General features: G+C 41.3%; 1 protein-coding gene across 10 annotated transcripts in view; it reads left to right on the plus strand.

Annotated features, from left to right (window-relative positions):
• The first annotated feature begins 2,805 nt into the window (after nt 1–2,805).
• DENND1A (DENN domain containing 1A) overlaps nt 2,806–20,022 on the plus strand; it is a 452,316-nt gene continuing 435,099 nt past the window's right edge. For 4 of the 10 annotated variants that reach the window (XM_016137432.2, XM_016137434.2, XM_036238282.1 and 1 more), the window contains exon 1: nt 2,806–3,038. In XM_016137432.2, the coding sequence (XP_015992918.2) occupies nt 3,022–3,038 (17 nt within the window). In that variant the 5' untranslated portion in view covers nt 2,806–3,021. Of the gene's footprint in view, nt 3,039–12,887; nt 13,347–20,022 lie in introns of those variants that run through there. The other 6 variants (XM_016137430.2, XM_016137433.2, XM_036238285.1 and 3 more) reach the window with 4 other exon arrangements.

The raw sequence follows: 20,022 nt of genomic DNA on the forward strand, positions 1-20,022 counted from the left end.
GTAAATGAAAGTGGTGTGAGCCAGTTCCAGGGAAGTACAAAGATTAGGGATTGGGGTGGGGCATGATCTTTTTTGTTTCTTTTGGCTGGTTTCCGGATTAGATGGCTGGAGTTCAAGCAGCCGTCCTAGACCATGAGGTGGCAACTGCATTTGGAGAAGAGGGGAGCACTAAGATACAATTCTGGGTCATCGATCTCGAAGAGGTCACAGTCTGATCAGGTTAGAAGACAGGCAGACAAGCTAATGCAGAATTAACACCATGGCCGAATCAGCTGCCCTGTCCTGTACCCATGCCTTCAAATATTAGAGTATGCGTTATGGAATCATCATACCAGTTCTGGAATGTTCATCTCTAGACCTGATGGGAAAGAGAAATAAATGTTTTTTTTTTTTTTCAGCCACTGATATTTCAGTCTGCTATCATTTACAGTTGAACTGAATTTTAACTGATCCACATTGAAAACAACTATATTCTGGGTTAAAAACTCACGTCTTTTGAATCTGAGTATAGGACTATTTGTTATGAAGATTTGTATTATTGAAAATAAAAGCCAAACTCTGCTAAATGTCCTGTGTATAATAGTTGCCAAAAGTTTTTGAGTGCTTACTATATGCCAGTCACTGTTTAAGTACTTTATAAGTGTTATTAACTCATTTAATTCTCATGTCAACTCACTATGACAGATCTAGTACTATAATTTCCATTTTATAGACAGAACCTGGGGCACAGAGACAGTGAATAATTTACGCAAGGACACTCATTCAGTAAGAGGTAGGGCCACAATTTAAATCCAGGCAGTCTGGCTCCAGATCCTGCACTCTTAGCTCCTACATTACACTCCCTCTCATGATGGGAGCTCCCCCTCACTCTCTCTATACCAATGTTACCTAGGAGGAAACTGAAACTGATAATTGTCTAATTATTCTCTTAAAATCTCTGCTAGAGTGGTACAGCCAGCACTAGAAGCCATACTCCTAACTCTTAGTTCAATGCTCTCTTCCCAGACCACCCTGCAGTCTCAGAGGCCACCTGGACAGATATATAACCTCTCATCCCACCTCCAGTCTTGCCGCCCGCCCCCCACACCACCCAGCAGGCACCCAGACATTTTTGTGGCCAGGATGGCTACAGCCTCCTTTGAAAAGCAGCCAACTTTGCCCTCCACCAAATAACTTTGTTTTATTTATAGACTCCTGCTCAGAGCTTTTGAACTGGCTGCTCATTCCAGGGAAGATCTTGATAACAACTGTTCCTTGGAGAGGGTTCATAGGAAACAAGGTGAACAAACACCGCAGAGATCTAGTCTGTCTGGCAGAGCTTTGCTCCTGGGGGTGTTTATAAGTTGGTGTTGGTGTCTGGGTGCAAAAGACTTTGAATTCAAAATGGCAGTTTGGATGTTTTCAAATTTTTTCGTTTGTTTGTTTTAATTTAAAAAGTTTACCCTTTACCTTTAATAACCTCAGGGAATAGGCAAAAGAGAGAGATTCTCTTTATCCGGAATGTAACTCAATAAGAAAAGGAAGTCTTGTTTTCTTTGCTCTTTCCTTGGCTGGGGGTAGGACCAGTTACTATAGTGGGGAGACACTGAATTTACAAGAGTTAAAATGGCACAAGGGATGAAGGGCATTTTAGAACAGAACACTGTTTTAGGTGAGTGCGAGAGAAAGAGAGAGAGAAAATAAAATCCTAATTTCAAAAGTGAACCATCAATTTACAGTGTCTTCTGACTTATGGCCGAAGGTGCCATCCTCAAACAGAACTACGTCAAACGTGTCTGAAATTATTTAGTCTGGATGCTAATCTCCACTCTCCTGGTGCTAGCCCTGTAACCTTGAGCAAATAACTCAGTTTCCTCTTTGTGAAATGGAGGTTCAACCCACAAGGTTGTGAGGGTTGGTGCTAACCACGTGGGGGAAACATAGTGCCTGGTTCAGGGAGGGCACTCCTTCACCTTCTCCACTCATGGGACAGTAGCTAAGGGTAGCTGTCACTACTGCTTCCTTTGTGATTCCTCTAGGTATAGAGGGGATGGTATTGGGTGCTCATGAAAGTGAGCCCCAAGGGGTAGTAGCGGTAGGTATCGAGTTGGTAATCTTTGTTCTCAAATACTTTCATCTGCATTGAGTTAATCTCTATCAGAGACTGTTATGGTGACATGAACTTTCTTTATTGGAGCCCCCAAAATGGCTGAGGTCCTCAAGGGTAAAACAGAGCAGAATCACTGAATAGGTCCTATGAAGCCCCCAGGTGGCTTTTCTGCGGGTATGTGAGACCTCTACAAAGGTTTAAGAAGAGAGGAAGGGCTTCCATTAAGGACCATGCTGGGGAAGTGGATGGTGTGATAGAGAAGAGGATCTGTGGATCGTTTAAGGAGCTTACTTGAAGATGTGGAATTTTCTAAGGGCAAACTTGTGTTTTCATGGAGGCCTGAGTGGGAGACATATCTCTACGCCAGTTATTGGGTGTGCGAACTTCAAAGGGGAGAAAAGGTTTCTTGATCTGGAGTGGGGTAGGGAGGTCTCTGTGAGATGAAGATCTTTTCCAGGGGGTTGCAGGGGTAGGTTTCCCTAAGAGAGCAGCGTGCTGGAGGTCTTTCGGGGACTGCACCCGGAAGGCGCGCCGCACAGAGCTGGGGGAGTCAGTGGGCGGAAGCGCGGTCCCCGCCCCCACCGTCCTGCAGCGGCCCCGCCCCCGCCCCCGCCCCCGCGAGCGGACTACAGTTCCCGGCAGCCCCCGCGGGCGGCGGCGGCGCGGGAGGCAGGGGGCGGTGGCGCGGGAGGTGGAGGGGGCGGCGCGCGCCGGGTACGCGCGCCGGCGACCATGGCGTTCGCCGGGCTGGAGCGAGTACATTAACCACAGGAGCGGCGGCGGCGAGGGAGCGAGCCTCGAGCGGGCGGGCCTAGCCTGAGGGAAGGGAGGAAGGGGCGGGGAGAGCGCCGGAGGGAGGCCGGTCAGCCGCGGGCGGGCGGGCAGCGCAGCGCCGAGCGGGGCCCGCGGGCCCATGAGGAGGCCCGGGGACCATGGGCTCCAGGATCAAGTGAGTGCGGCCAGGCGGAGCCGGGCCGGGCGCGGGGCGGCAGGGCCGGGCAAGGGCTGCAGGCCGTGGGCCGCGCGGGGGACTTGTTGCCGGGACCCTAGGGGCGCCCCGCGTGCTGGCGTCACGCGGGGAGGGGGACGGTTGCCATGGCGATCCAGGGAGGCGCGGGGGCGGGGTGCGCATGGGGTGGAAGGGCGCTAGTGGTCAGGTGTCCCCTTTCTCACCTGCGGGCGGGAGCAGCTGAGATTAATTACGAGGTGGCCTCATCCCCAGGGTTATGGAGAGCCTCTGAAAATGATCATACAACTATTGGGGGGAGGGCGAGAAATCTCCGGAAGCAACTACTCAAATGGGTGTGTTTGGGGCGCCCCTGAGAGTTGAGCAGGTCTTGAAGAGGTTGCAGACCGGCAGCTTAAGGCTGGCGGCCCCCACAGAATTCACGTGAGGTTGTCGGAGGGGCCCTCGTGGACCTAAGGTCGGGATGGCCTGGGGCGAAGGCCTTTTTCACGCTCCAAATTCCCCCTCTTATCTGTGCAAGTGTCCACACAGCAAGGGCCAAAGGCTGTGGAGGAAGATACCTCAGTGATGTAACTGAGCACCTGATCTTGATCATTGTTCGAAAGGCTTTGTAATCCAATATGGCTAATTCACTCACTCATTCATTCATCAGGAGTCCCTGATGGGGAGTTAGTCTTCCTGGGAAGTTGTTGATACTTTTAACTTCAGAACCCATTGAGACATTGTTGCCGTCCTTCTAGACTTAGAAGTTGACTTTGGAAAGTGCAACTTTTTTGCAGTCCAGTTTGGGTGTGTTGTTTTGGACTGTATCTATCTCCCCTTCCAGCCAGGTCCTCTTTTGGCCTCTCCCTTCCTCAGCTCCAGAACATGAGATGCCTTATCTCTAATCACTAACAAATGTTCACTTTTTATCCATGAGTAATAGAATTGTTTAAGGACACTTAAAAACAAAGTTGACAGCGTAGACTAAGTTTTTCTTAAAACAACTTTTGTAGGACACTTGAAACCTGCTTACAAGAAAGTCTGTGGAATGTGTTTATTTCAGCGTTCTGAAAATTATGCTAGGGAAGTTTGAAAGGGGAAGGGCGTTAGGGACAAAATCTAATTCATATATCACATCCTTGTCCAGTTGATGCTTATGCAGTGTGGCCTGTGCTCAGCCTTGCAGTCCCGTGACTGACTAAGGCTCCAGTCATAAATTGTGTCTAAGATGCATTGCAGCAGTTCTGAGACCTTTGCTAAATGAAACTAGAAGAGTTTGCTTATGATAATGAAAATGGAAGAGTTGGATGAGCACACTGTTCTCGATTTTTGTGGAAATGAGAGGAAAAGTTAGAAGCATGCTCCAAGTAAGAGCTTAAGCAGCTTGAGAGGTAAAAAGACGCAGTTTGTGAAGCATTGGGATTAAAGAGGCACTCCAAGTTTAGCTCCTGCTTCCAAATAAGAGTTGTAAACTTGGATTTCAATAGCACTTAGAAACACTTCCCAGAAGCCACCTTAGAATTGCAAAGTATGCTTGTGAGGATGCGTATCCTTATTGTTCAGAAACAGTTCAGAGAAGTTCAGAAACTTGCCCTTTAGGAGGCAGTCAGTGTCAGAACCAGCATGAAAATCCCACAAATAGATGTTCAGATGACTAGGCGTCATGTCTCTGGCATGCTCGTGAAGGTTGCAGGTTGACACATTTTTCAAGTATGTTTTGTGGAACCCGTCACTGTACTGGCAGAGCACTTGGGTAGGAGAACTTACTAATGCGTGAAATTGTATCAAGCATGAAATGAGTATAAAGAATAGCCTTCTTGATCTTGGAATTAGACTGCTCTGTGATAAAAACTTAGGCTTGGGAAATTTGTTGGCTTTACTTGTGGTAAGATCGAAAGAGAATATGAAGAGAGAAGTTAAGAAAAGTACTTGTGATTTATGGTGGCTATTGACTATGCAACTGTGCCTGCAGCTAGGAATGGGGATGGGCCGGTGGGGAGGAAACCATGTACTCAGGTGGAGCCCTCATTGGAGGCAGCTGCTTTGGTTACTATCACCTGTTCCATTCTGACAGAGAACAGATAGCGTAAGTGTTCACCTGACTGAGGTGACATTTAAGTGTGCAGGCTCCATTGTGTAGGTCAGTCTTGGGGGTCTGGGACTAGGGGACAGAGAGCACACTGATCCATCTGAGCAGGAGAGAGCTATGGCTGTCTCTTTTTTCTCTTGCTTATCTTTGATGGTATGCGGCCCAGTCAGGCTGAGATGTGGAATCAGATCTGGGTTCAAATTCCAGCTCTTTTGTCTAGTGATTGTGGAACTTTGCACAAACTACCTTATTCACCCTGAAAGTAGAAAGGGGAAGAGTATTGTTGCAGGGCCATTATGAACAACAAACACAGTATCTCCATGACTGCAAGGCCCATATTAAAAATTCAGTAATTATTTTCTTTTTTACCTTCTCTATCAAAAGATTAAGAAAACTGGGATCTTTTATACCAGAAATGTCAGAGAATTGTATGTTTCAGTAATGGAGAAGAAAGTTTTGATGATCAAGGAATTAGACTGTTAACATGCAGAGCAGGAGTTAATATTCTCTTATTAAAAAACAAGTGATCAAAAACAGTATTCTAATTGTGAAGCTGGTGTCTGCTGTATGGTCAGTAGTCAAGCAGGTGAGTTGCTAGACACAGGTGTTGAGATCTAGTGCATGATCAGACTTCCCTTTCACGCTAAGGCTGGTTGAGCCCAATCTCTGTGTCAGACATGGTGGTAATGCTTTATGTGAACCAATTTATCAAATCCTCACAACTGTCCAATGATGTAGGTGCTATTAGCCACCTTTTAAAAATGAGAGAATGAGAGTTTGTAGGCCTAAGATCAGATGCCATCCCCAGGAAGCCTGCCCTGATTCCAGTGCCCTCCCCAGCCTAGGCCAGGTGCCCCTCATCTGTTTCTGTGGCCCCTTGTGTTTATCACTGTCATAGCACTAAATCCAGATCCTTGTCTGTCCCCATACTAAGCCTGACATAAACTTTTGAGGGCAGGGACTGTCTTATTTGTTTACGTTCCTGTGTCAAGGAAGAGTTTATGGCATGCATGTAAGAAATATATTAGGATCTGAATTAAGATCCTAACTTAGTCTCTGAGTTGAGTGTCCATAGAGTTAAAAAGACAATTTGCTACTTGAACTCTTGAGAAAGAGTTTGTTTTACAAGTTTTTAAGCCAAATTGTCCTGGTCTAGGCAGACAGTTCCTTCTTCCTTATATTTTCTAAAGAGTGTGTAGTTCATGTTCCTTTTAATAGAGGAACATTGTTTTGCCTCAAACCAAACATCTGCTTGACAGAGAAAAGGTCACCAGTATGCAGGTAGTACCCTGGAAAGCTCCTAAACCTCAAACCTGAGCTGACATTTATTTATCTAGGGGAATAAAAGGAGCAGTGGTAACTGGCATCTTCGACAGGTATCTTTAAATCTTATTTAGTGTTCGAGTGATCCCAGTGGACTGGAATGTGGTTAATATGAAGCAATTTAACTGATAATGCCAGACGCACAACAGGAAACTGTGTGGCAGTTTAATATTGCTTGTGGTGACATCCTAGAAATTGTTTCCAGGCACCAAGGGCAGGAAGGGGATTTTAAGTAATCGAAGGAAGTATTCTAAGTGAGTTTGAAGAAACCTGACATTTATGGACTCAGAGAAAAGCTTACTCAAAGATTCGGAGGCGTAGGGACAGGATGGGGCAGTGGATTTGGCCCGGTGGTGGTGTCGACTCTGCATTAGCCTGTGTACCTGTCTTCCGTCTCTGTCAGTCTGTGACCTCTTTGAGGTTGGCGACCAAGACATTTACCCAATTCTTCATTCACTCACTGTAGAACTAAGAAGAGTGTTAAGCACATATTATGCACTCAGGAACCGTTAATTGTTACTGTTACCATGATTGGTGGGGTGCCGTGTTTGTGCTCAATAGTGTGCTAAATACTAGGAAAAATGAAAATATTCTTTTTTTGTTTGTTTGCATTAGCACTTTCCAAAGTAGTAGTGAGACAGAAATGTAAAACAAAACCAACTCCTCCAGGCCCCTCCCCACCAAAATACCCCGGTATAATGCAGTAAGATCACTGTGATGGTGGAGATGCAGCCAGCGATGAATAGGTTAATCAGTAGAGGAGAGGCTGTCTTCAGAGGGGGGCTCGAGGAAGGAAGACTGTATCAAGAAGATAACGTGTGAGTCGAGACAGGAGAGATGAGGGCACGAAAGGGTTAAGAGTGGTGGCAGAGGGAGTAGAGGCTGTGGCGTTGGCGGTGGCAGTGGTGGCGATGCCTGTGATGGATGGCGGTAGTGGCTGCAGATAGTTGTTTCAGTAGAGGGAACAGTATGCGTGAGGACATGGCATGTTAGGGCAATGAAAATACTAATTACCATTTATTAGACACTTTCATGCCGGGAGTCGTGTTAGACATTGGGAATTATACTGGCGAATAATGCATATTGGTTCCTGTTCTCATTGGAACTTAGTCTGGTGGACCTGATGAAAAAACAAACGCAAATCAGTTCACATGAAGCCGTGTGGATGTGCTGTAAGGGAGGCAGGTCGCTGAGAGGATGATGGGAGAGACTGCTATTTTAGATAGAGAGGCAAGGCTTGCTGTGGAGGTGACATTTGAGCCGAGACGTAAAGGATGTCATGAGTTACGTAAAGAGACAGAGCAACGCTTTTCATTCCAGGTGGGCAGTAGAGAATATACAAAGCTCTCGAGGTAAGAAAACTCTAGACCTATTTCAGGAACTGACAGAAGGTCAGTGCGGTTTGGGCAGTGACCGATGGTAAGCTTGAGGTGAGGTCGCAGAGACTGTGGCCTGAGCAGGACCTTGTACGTCGTGGTAATCTGAGAACAGCTTTATTAAATTATAAGTCATATACCATGAAATTTATTCTTTTAAAGTGTATAATTAAGTGGTTTTTAGTATGTTCACAAAAGCTTTTGATCACCACTGTCCAGTTCCAGAACGTTCAGAAGGAAACCCCGTACTTGTTAGCAGTCACTCCCCCCAAACCTTCCCAGCTCTAGGTGGTCACTAATTATAGTTGCTGCAGATGCGTCTGTTCTAGGTGTTTCTTATAAATGGAATCATACAATGTATAATTCTTTGTCTTTCGTGTAACATAATGGTTCCAAAGTTTATTCATGTTATAGCATGTAAGTATTTCATTCCTTTTTATTGCTGAGTAATATTTCATCATATAATAAACCACATTTTATCCATTCATCAGTTGTTAGATATTCGGGTCGTTTCCACTTTTTCACTGTTATGAGTAATGTTAGGAATGTGTTTTTATTTCCCTTGGGTATATACCTAAGAGTGAAGTTGCTGGATTGTATGGTAATTCCATTTAAAGAACTGTTAAACTGTTTTCCAAAGCAAGTGCAATGCTTTGTCTAAAGTTTTGATTTGGTCCAAATGAGTTGTGTAGAAAATGAAAGAGTGGAGTTCTCAGAAGATGTTGAAACTTGCACTGAGAAGAGGTGAGGTTTGGAGAAGGGAGGAGGGATTGCCAGAGGAAGAACCGTGCAAGTTGCAGGGCTTGGAAGTGGGGCCAAACCCACCTCATTGTTTTCTGGTACAGAGGACAGCCTTGGCTTCTTCAGAAAGCTCTGCTCCAGTCCGTTTTTGGACTACTCATTAAAGGACCCCATTACCAAAATGCATCACAGGCTTGTTCTTCTTGAGACCTGTTGTATAGCACAACTGACACGTCTCCCTACTGTGAGTTAGGACTACGAGTTGAAATGTGACTTCCTCTTGAGGGCTTCTTCCTCTAAAGCCTCTTCTCTTTGCTCTCTCCACCACCGTGCTCCCCTCCCAGTCCCCTACGGAGACAGTGCAAAGACTCGGGGTGGTAGAATGAAAGTCTTGTTGGAAACCGAGTTCCCATTATTAGTGCTCAGAGTCATTCAGTTGAATTTTCATGACTTGAAAGTGTGTTGGTGCAACTCCATCATTCTAGCGTCACCATTGTGGTCAGTTTGGAGGGGTTTGCACAGCAGATAGGAAGGTTGAAACTTGGAAGGTAAATGCTGGAGCATTGCCGTAGAAAAATATGTTCTTAGTCAGGCTGTCAAATCCACGTGTTAGATCCTGGCTAGAATTCTGGTTATGGTTTGTAGAGGTTCAGTTTTTTTCCAGGCCCTAGGGGGAACTAATCTCTGGATTTTCAACATCCTTTTGCTTAAAAGGATTTTGTTGGGAAATGGAAAAGTAAACAAGGAAGAAAAATAAACCAAAGAGAACAAAGCAATGTTGGTGTCCTTTACTTTTATTAGAATTCATTCATATCCATTCTTCCAAGTATATAGGACTTGAAAGGAACCAAATAACGGAAATAACAAAAGGTATATTCAAAATATATAAGTTCTTATAGAAAAGATAGGCTACATTCCCAAAGTTCATTGTAAGTTGATTAATGGCGTTTAGAAGGTATTTTTCTCTTAGAAATCCTATTATGTATTTCCAGGGTTAGGGAACTGTGTGTATGAAAGTCATGGGGAGAGGTTAAGGAGTAGCTGAAATACAGGATATGTGGATAAAGATTGTAGGAGATGAAGTTGAAAAAGTAGGCTTGTGCCACTGGGACACGATGCCGTTGAGGGATTGAGTTGAGGGTGTAATACAATCAGGTTTGGGTTTTTAGGACAATTGCTCTGGCAGTAGTTTAGAGCGGTTGATAACTGGCTTGTGTGAGATGATTCACTGGGGTGCAGAAAGAATATGTTAGAACTTATATCTGTTTTCATATCAACCTTTGCAATTTTTGTTTTTGCTAATGTATATATTAGTAAGACATTCTTATAATTTTTAAATATATGCATATCAGTTGTATGCTCAAGTTTTTTACTGATAGGAAGGAATGCATGGAGAAAAATTGGTGACCATTGATTTATGGAACTATGTTATAGTTTATACTGCAGAAGATCAAGGCCCGAAGTCAGGTTTTGGTTGACAAAAGAAAAAGGATGGATTTGAGAGAGATTTTATGTAAAATTGACTAGACTTAGTGATGAATTACACGTAAGGGGTGAGGGAAGGATCAAAGATGACTTGCCAAGGTTAGCAAAGTTATAAATGAATGTTTGGAAGGTGAGGACTAGTTATATAATCTGTTTGCTTCTCTGAGGTAAAGTGAAAAGTTATAATTGGAGAAGGCATTTTAGTCTGCACTGAGAAAAATCTTTATTGGCTCCATAATGAATATGTTTGCTTCGTTAGATGAGTAAGACTTAAAGCGGGCTTAAAGTTGCTGACGGGAAATCTGTCCATGTTAGATTTAGAGAGAAAAAAATAAACTTTTGAACTCTCTTTAGCCGCAGGAAAGGTTTCAGGGATGTTGCATTGATCTTGCCTAGGCTGTATGAATCAAAAGGAGGAAGGAAACCAATCTAGAGCAAGATGTTTGACTCCAGGCAAACAGTTCTGGTATTCCAGGGCGTGCAAGGAGTTAGGGGCTTGCGGGCCTTGGAAGTGCTCAGGTTCGCGTCCCCAGAACCACGCACGATCCCCATCTGAGTTCTAAGTTTAATGATGCTCAGAAATGCACATATAGTGTGTTCGTGAGGATTCAAAGCAATCTTGTATCTAGCTCTCAGCAAAGAAATGACTGTTCAGTAAGTGACAGCTATTATTACTGTTGCTTGGAGAGGATGGGGTACACTTGTCTGAACAACCCGGAGTTAAAAAAATGTCTAAAGAAAATAAGTGTTCCTTTTCATAGTAGTTTTTAAGATGTAGGAAAAGTATTTGCTCCCTCTCTACGAGTATGTTAGGATGATGTGTTGTATATTTTACTGAATTTATTTGAAGGCTTGCTATCCTGATATATGGAAAGCAATATTCCTCTTGCTGGTTGGGAGGAAAGAAGCTTAAGGCTGCTAAGAGAGAGAATGGAGGCATGCAAATAATTACAATGATAATACTTAAGAACATTTTATGCTTCCTCTCAGAATATTTGAAAATTTTGTTTAATTTTACAAAAGATTCATATTTATATTTATATTTTATTTTACTTATATTTGTCTGTTTAGCTGGTACTGCTGTTCACTTCTAGTCTTTTTAATATCTAATTTCTTTTTCCTGGGTGCTTAAAATGATTTTTTTAACAAATTTTGGAATGTTTTAAACATCTATGAAAGTAGAAAGAATAGTATGAGCCCTCCCGTGTCCATCACTCTGTTTCAACACTTACTAATTTATGGCTTACTTAGTTTTGTTTATAGATAACTGAGCATAAACTCCCTACTCTGTCCTAGATTACTTCGAAACAAATTCCAGATGTCATCTCATCTTAAATATTTCCATGTGTCTCTAAAAGATAGACATTCTTTTAAAAAAACATGATAATGACATCACACCTAAAAAATTTCCTTTATATCAGTCTGTTCAAAGTTTTCTAGTTATGTCAGTTTTTGTTTTTTAACAGTCGATTTGTTTGAATCAAGTAAGGTCAATTCGCAGTGGGTTGATATGTCTCACATGTCTTTTTTGCCCCCTTGCAATTTGTTTATTGGAGAAGCGGGTTATTTGTCCTGTTTAATTTCCATTGCATCCTGTTTAATATGTCCTGTCTCTTTTATTTCCTACAAATTGGGAATTAGATTTAGTGACTTCAACAAGTTCATTTTCTTGGCAAGAATGCTTAACAGGTGGCGATAGGTACTTCCATCAGGAGGCACATTATGTCTGGTTATCTCTTTCTTTGATTCCTAATTTATCAGGAGCTGTAAAACAGTGATATTTTATTTCTATCATTCATCATATTAGCTAGAATACTTCTATGAAGGAGAACTTCTCCATATTAGCTATTTGATTACTCTGAGGCACAGAATAAATATTTGATTTCCTTTATTCATTTTTCAAACTGAGTTTCCTAGCATTTTCTGAAAGTGACTGATTTTTATTTTGAGTGTTACTTTAAACATATAGATTTAAACTCGTTTGCTATATTTCAGTCTACTGTGTTTATTATCTTTGATGATTAATTTACCCTGTTGTCTACGGCCACTCTATCCTGAATGTGCTGGATCTTGTCTGATCTCGGGCCTGGTTAGTACTTGAAAGGGAGACCACCTAGGAAGACCAGGTGCTGTGGGCATTTAAAAAAAAAAAATTTGCCCTATCTTTGTCTGGTAGGGGCTCTTTCGAGTTAACTTCCAGAGTCCTTTTCACAGGATCCCAGTACCTTTTAATAACTCCCTTGCTTTTTGGTGTGACAAGATGTTCCACGTTTGTCTTATGTGTTTCCTGCTTCAGACCTGTGTTCTGCTGTTTGTCTAAGGGGTCTTGCTTCCTTTAGGTGGGATCTGGTGTTAGAGATTGCAGTCTGGGTTTTAGGAATCTTTTTTTTTGCTACTAGTTCAGTCATTATTTCTAGGCTTCTCCAGGGGTCAGAACCAGGAAGTGTGTGTTTGTGGTTTTGTGTATGTGTATTTTTAAAAGGTAAACAGCATCACATGTTAATATTGATATTTTCAATAAGAGACGATATAGCATTTTTATTTAACCTCATCACTCTTAGATCTGGATCTCCTGTCATTCATACTGAAAGTCCTGATTTCCAGTGAACTGATTTAAGTTCTGCTTTATCCTACGTTCCCACAGAACTCTCAACAGCAATGCCAACATTACTATTGACAGTATGATTACTGAAAACGGATTTTTGTTTTTGTTTTAATTTGGCAATTATTTTTGTCCTAGGAGTATATCCCACTAGGAATGCATAGTCAAGTTACTGTTTCAAAACCACTAAAAATAGTTTCTTTCTCTGCGGTTGTATCATTAATTCAATATGTACGTTTTTCTTTCAGTCCTTTGGGATTGCTTTTAAAAATTATTTAATTTTGCTTTATGATTACATAAAATATTTATATGGTTTCAAAGCCAAATCTCAAAAGAGGTATATTCAGAAAATTCTGACTTCTATTCCTCCTTCACCACCCTGTTCCTTCCCTCTTCCATAGGTAGCTACTTTTCAAAAAAATTTTCATTTACCATTTTTTAACAAAGGTAAATACATATGTATTTACCTTCCTCTCACCAGCCCCTCAGATAAATGGTAGCATTCTCTGTGTACTTTTCTCTCCTTTCCTCATTTTACAGCCTGTGAAGAGATCACTTCTAGTACATATGGGTCTTCCTCATTTTTCTGTAGGGACAATGGAGAACTCCACTGGATCGGTGGACCGTGGGTTATTCAACCAGTCTCATACCGATGGTCATTTAGGTTGCTCCCGGTGTTATTTTTACAAATGGTGCTGTAATGAATATTCTTGTGTATGTGCCTTTCTGGATTTTTGCCATCAGACCATTGGGATAGATTTTTAGAAGTGGGATTGCTGGGTCAGAGAGTAAATTTATATGTAATTTTACTAAATAGTATCAAATTCCCTTCCATAGAGTTTCTGCCAGCTCATATTCCCACATATGAGAGTGCCTGCGGCCTTATAGCTTCACCAACAGAATATTTGTCAAACTTTAAAATTATTTTAATCAAAGTTATGAACGCACATAGCAACAAGCCGAATAGTTTGTAAGAGCTCATGATGAAGAGCAATAATTCTCTATCCTCCCCTTTCAGAAACTACTTCTATTAACTGATTTTATTTTTAATTCTTCTAGATAAATATCTCTTAAGTTAATTAACTTCAGACAGTATTTGTTGATTCCCTGAAATGAAAGATGATGGGTACTTCTATAGTACATCTCACTTTTTCTCGTCCAATGTTTTATATATTTAAATTATTTCTAATTCTTATAATGGTTATATTTTAACATAATATACTTAATCTTCTTCATTCCATTAATTTTCAGCAGTGTCCCTTGACTGCCCTGTCTCTGAGGGAAGGATAGTCCTTCTTTCTCTAAGCTAGACTTGTACTTTTGTGTGGTCATTATGGTTCTGATGCGTGACCAGAGCCAAATCTTCCATTATTTATCCTTAGGTTAACTCTAAAAATTCAATGTTGTTATGAGTATTTAAATATTCAGTGTAGGCCAGGTAGGATGCTAGAATAAGATTTTCTTCTTAGTGCATTGTCATCCCATTTGACGGGGAATGTTCTTAGGGTTATATAAACTTTTTTTTGTTCTAATCCATTTAGAATTTAAAATCACATTAAATTTCCTTTGTTTCATATATGGATATAGTTTTGCATTTATTTGCACAAAATAGCACAGGGGACATCAGCCCTGTATAGAGTAGCCCAGGGCATCACACGAATACTTCCATTCCAAGTTGGCAGACAGAAGCCTCACTTTGCAGCCTTTATGGGGACTGGGGCACGTTTGGGAACCCGAATCTTGGCTTTGACTTTGGCCTTGTTGCTAGTCTCAGATCAGCAGAGCCTGGCACCCTGGCAATATTATAACAGGTAGGTCTTTCAAGCTTGGAACTGATGCCTTTAGGGACCTTGAGCTTGACAAAGGCTTTGTTGGTTTTAATTTTTTTTGGTCTCTGTCATCTTTAGACCTTTCTTGCGTTTCTTGACAAAGTTTAAGATCCTTATGAACTTAGGTTCCACCTCCTTAAAAGATAACCTTATGATTAGGGTTATTGATGCGATTTCTCTGCCGTTTTGGAACTAGTTATGCATGTTATAGTTCTTGGACCTGGCCATGTCTGCTGAATTGCTGTCTGCAGCCCCAATAAAACCACCTGAGACCAGAAAAGAGCCATATCTGGGTTTTGATTTTTTAAAAATAGTATCCCCCCCCCCACCGCCATTTCTAAATTCTTCCCCTCCTCTCTCGCATTATTGGCTTTATCATACCTTAATTTTTTCCAAACTTGAAAACATACTAGCAGTTTTATTGGGGTGCTTTTCCCCCCTTTTTCCTGGTGGTTTCTTCCTACCTTCCTGTTCTGATCTGTATAAATTCAGCTGTATCTTTGTAATCCCAGAATGTCCCTTCACCACTCTCTTATTTTTTGTTTGCTGGAGTATATATTCAGTGGACTGGTGGAAAGGGTGCAGTTGAGTTCTTGAATGTCTGAAAAATGTCTACTTTCTCACACTTGATCGATAGGTTATATGGTCATAGATTTCTATGTTGAAAAAAAGTCTCACAGAACTTAGAGATATTTTCCCACTGGCTTCCTCTGACCCTGCTCTGGAAGGGACAGGGAACATTCTGCCTGCTTACTGCCTGGTTGGGGTACATGTCTAGGTTTTCTGCTCAGCCTTCCTTGACATGCAGGGCGGGGAATTGCTCTTATTGCAGGGTAGGAGGTCTGGCTCCTCGGCCTCCAGCTGGGTGGAGTAGTGCCTTGTTGCTGCTTCTGCCATGGCCTTGTCAGTTATTGTCATGTGAGTCAAAGTCCAGGCCCCACAGTCTCCACTGAGGGCACATTGAGGGCATTCTGGTTACTGCCCAGTGGGGATGATGAAAGCCCAGCTCTCCATGGCTTTCGGTAACACTAATGGCAGGGGATACATGGATGATCATACTTTATTACAGCCTGGCAAAAGTAGACATCTAGATTCCCTCCCTGCTCATGGTTTGCTGTCTTGAGTGAAGGGGAGACCACACAGGTTTTTCTGTGGTGTTGACTGTAGTTTTCAGTGGTTATTTTCTAAAAGTGTTTTGACTTGATAGGCTGCCTCTTTTCTGGTCCTTTGGCTAGAGAGAGCTGACTTTTGTTGAAACTTTTTCTGGTCTGCATCAAATGGTGTTTCTCTTGCCAGCTTTAGTCATGAATGGATGTTGAATTTTATTGACCTTTTTTTTTCCTACATCTGTTGGGATGATCATATAATTTTCCCCCCTCCCTATTAATGTAGTGAATTACATTTATTTTCAAATGTTAAACTAACTTGGCATTCTTGGGATAAACCCTTTTGGTCATGATTTATTACCTTTTTAATACATATTGCTGGATTCAATTTACTAATAATTTATTTTATGTTTGCATCTATATTCATAGGAGATTTTGGCTATGATTTTCCTTGTAATGCTTTTGTCAGATTTTGGTATCAAGGTTATGCTGACTTTATAAACAAGAAAGAGGACTACATTAAAAAAATATTATAAAACTGGTTTGGTTTTTAGTATAAATGCTTATCTGTTTGTCATATGAGGGGGTGGGTAATCCTTCCCTCTCCACCTTCCACACTCACATTCACTCCCTTTCTGTTGTATACACAGATTTATTTTACTTTATTTTTTTGGCTGAATAATTCACTATAAAGTTATGGCCGTTGTGATGTTTTTTAGTATTTTAGTGCATATCTCCTGAGAACAAGTACATTCTTCTATTTAACCACAGTACTTTTTCTCGCCATCAGGAAATTTCACATTCATACAATACTATCTCACAAACAATCCATCTTTAAATTTTCCCAATTATTCCATTAATGTCCTTTGCGGCTCTTTGTTTTTGAGCTTGAGTCCAATTAGGTATCATATGTTGTGTTTAGTTGTTACGTTTCTAGTTCTCTTCTATCTAGAATAGTTCTTCTGCCTTTTTTTTTTTTTAATCTCTGATACTGACTTTTTAAAGATTCCAGACCAGTTGTTTTGTAGAATGACCCACATGTGGGATTTGTCTCATTGCTTCCTCGTTCTTAAGTTCATGTTTAAACATTTTGGCAGGAATACCACATAGGTACTGTGTCTAATACCATGCATTTTTTCCCTCCGTGGAAGTCATCGTTTTTCTTCCATCTTTTCTTAAAAAGGCTCTATTTGTTGTCTTTTTATCCTCCTCTTTTCTCTTCCTGTAGCCTTCTGTTCCTGTTTTGTAGAAGTCATGTTGTTTCTGTTCTATTTAAGGATGCCAGTTTCCTGAAACATATTTCTCAATCCTTTTCAGAGATACATTCTTCCAAGAGATGATGTTCCCTCTTCCCCATTTACAAAATTTTTACTAGGTCTTTCAATTTCCATAAGCCCTTGAGCAAGGTGAGCTCTGTTGAGATTTGCTCTTTGCCGCAAGTAGGGTGCATGGGTTCCCATGGGCACTATTTGTGTCCGTCTGTGTGTGACAGGCAGGTCCTCTTCTCATCTCTACCTGAAGAACTTGTTCATGGTCACTGTTCAGAGTTTCCAGTGACTTGCAGGCATTTGTACTACTGAGGTAGTATTTTATTCACGTACTGCCTGATACTCTCAGATTTTGAAATTATGACATACAAAGGAAACTGAAGTTCTTAGAGTATACTCTTTAAGAGTTCCTGCAGTTTCTCACTGTACTTTTTGGTGTACTTATCTTTGTGTAATTATTATAACCAATGTAACTAATTTTAAAAGTAATTCCAGATATTAGGTTGCTCCACCTCCGTCCTAAAGTGTATATGTGCACATGTGTGTGTGTGTCTGATCCATGAGTATACCAGATCCTTGAGATTACAGAGCAGAATGACTGAAGGCAGTTAGACAGGTTAACCTGTTATAATAGAAGAGAGGTGATGAGGGCTGATATTTGGATGTTTCCTTTTGTTTCATATCATATTGCCTTTATTTTATGAGTCCAGGTATCAGAGTTGCCAAAAAGTCATTTCAGAAGATTAGAAAGTCTTTAGAACCAGATGGATGATGACTTCAGGGATTATAACCTGGGTGACTGACAGGGCGAGTATAAAAATAGGGAAATTGAGATTCTTTGGGGAAAAGAAATCATTGGTTGTACTTAGTTTATATTGAGTGTGAGGTTACCATCTGTGGGGAGCTCTCCAGGGGCAGTTGAGATTTGGACCTGAAGTTTAAGAGTGAGGTGGGAGCTAAAGGTAATAGTTTGAGAGTCAATTACAGAATGGTGAGTAATGAGAACTAAAGAAATTTCATGACTCTTTAGTAGGCAGATAGAGAGTGGGAGGGAGTGTAGGATAAGTAAGATGTTGGGGACATTTCACATCCTCAGTCTAAACATCAAGTCTTGTTGATTTATGCACTTACCTCCTCCTCCACTGCTGTCCTCTTGGTCCAGGCCACCATCTTCTCTTACCTTAATGGCTACAATTTCTCCTGCCTTGGTTCTTCCTACCACTCTTGCCTCTCTCCAGTCCAGTGTCCGTATAGTATCCAGAGTGAGCCTTCCAAAGGGCAAATATAATCCTGTCAGCTCACTGCGAAAATCCTTCAGTTGCTCCCCACATGTCCGGATTAAAACCCACATACCTAACATGGCTTACAATGCCCTTTGAGAGCTCGAGTCTGTCTGTTAATATAAAAATGGTGATGACTAGCATTTATTGAACTCTTTTGAATATTAGTACTTATTCTGAGTACTTTACATTTGTTATTTCATTGAATCTTCAAACTTTGTCTTTCAATTTACACTCATTAACAACCTGATGGAGAAGGTACTGCTATTATCCTCATTTTGCAGATGAGAAAGACACAGAGATTTCCAGTTGTCCAATGTCTTAGAGCTAATAACTTTACATGCAGTATACTATTTAATCCTCACCTAATCCTATGTGGTAAGTAGCATTGTTATTCCTACCTTTTACAAATGAAGCGACTAAGCTAGAGATGTCATTTGCCTGGAGAACACAGGCTATGGGTGGTAGATGGGGGATTGGAGCCCATACCTATGTGACTCTGAGTGCGCTTTCTCCTCCATTCTTGTGTGATCCCAGGCTCATCCATAGCACCCTTCACCTCCCACCTCTAAGCACACATGTACATGCCCTTGGTTAAGTTCTAATCATTTTTTGGGTTTTAGCTCACATAGAGCTCTGGAGAAGCAACCTCTCAACATCCCTTTTCTTTCTGCTGCACTTGGAGAAGCTTTGCCCATCAGTCCTGGCTGATACTGTTCTTTGATTATCTTTACCATAGTCTATGAATTTCATGAAGTCAGGTACTATGACAGTCTTGCTCACTGTAAACCTCGAGTGACTTAACATGGTATGTGGCACATAGTGGGTACTCAGTTAATATATATTGAGTAATTAAATGAATGTTTAACTCTGTAGAATTTTGGTGTTGACTTGCTTTCATTTTTAAGAGTACGATCAGCAGTCTTTTTATATATTTAACTTCCAGCTATTTAAAATGATTCCAAATAACTGATAATCCTCAAATCATACGGCGTGGGCACGTCCCCTTTGGGACTATATAGTTGTGTTATTTTTCCTAGACTAATGTTGTTATGCTTTATCCCTGGAGTAACTACTGATAATCAGAGAAAGACAGTCGAGAATGTGCTGGTTTAACTGAAGGATGCAGCCTGGAGTGCCTTACTTGTGACTAGAATACGTAGTCACTTATCCTTAAGTTGACTATTGAAAGTTGTTCCTATTCTATCTGTCAGCTGGTTATTCTCCCTGGTGCCAGAAGATAGGCAGTCATAGCCTAGAATTAAGGAGGAAGAAATTTATAAAGTGTTCTGATGGCCCATTTCTTAATCGATTTTTTTTTTCCCTCTGGCAAATTGGTCTGACCTTTCCCACCTCAGTCTGACTTTCTCATAGGAAAAGTTTCACATTGTACAGAAAAGAACAATTTAGCAGGAATATGAGTTGCACATTATTCAGTGGTACTCAAACATGTTCAGGTGATGGAATACCTAAGAGTCATGGTATTTTGTAGAATACTATGAAATATTTATATATTAAATTTTAAGCTATACCCCCTCCCCCCAATCAGATACTATTTTATATTCTAGAATAGATAGGGAATAGTAGGTGAGAAAGATTTACGAAAAATTTGTGGTAGGAAAGTTTAAAATTATATTACCATGTGTTTTCATGCAAATTGGGAAGAGGCTGTTTTTGGCACCTTGCTCCCAGACCTCTGGTGTTTCAAGTAACATTGTGAGAGAACTGTTAAGTTAACTAAATATAGGGGAGAGAGGAGAAGCCAAAGTGAAAGATGATATCAATGATATCAATTTGGGAGCATTGAAATACCATTGACAGAGCTGGCAATGAGACCAAGAAGAATGAATTTGATTGACTGTAAACTAATGATAGGCCAAGAAGA

Source organism: Rousettus aegyptiacus, unplaced genomic scaffold (assembly GCF_014176215.1).
Source record: "Rousettus aegyptiacus isolate mRouAeg1 unplaced genomic scaffold, mRouAeg1.p scaffold_m13_p_3, whole genome shotgun sequence".
Taxonomy (NCBI): domain Eukaryota; kingdom Metazoa; phylum Chordata; class Mammalia; order Chiroptera; family Pteropodidae; genus Rousettus; species Rousettus aegyptiacus.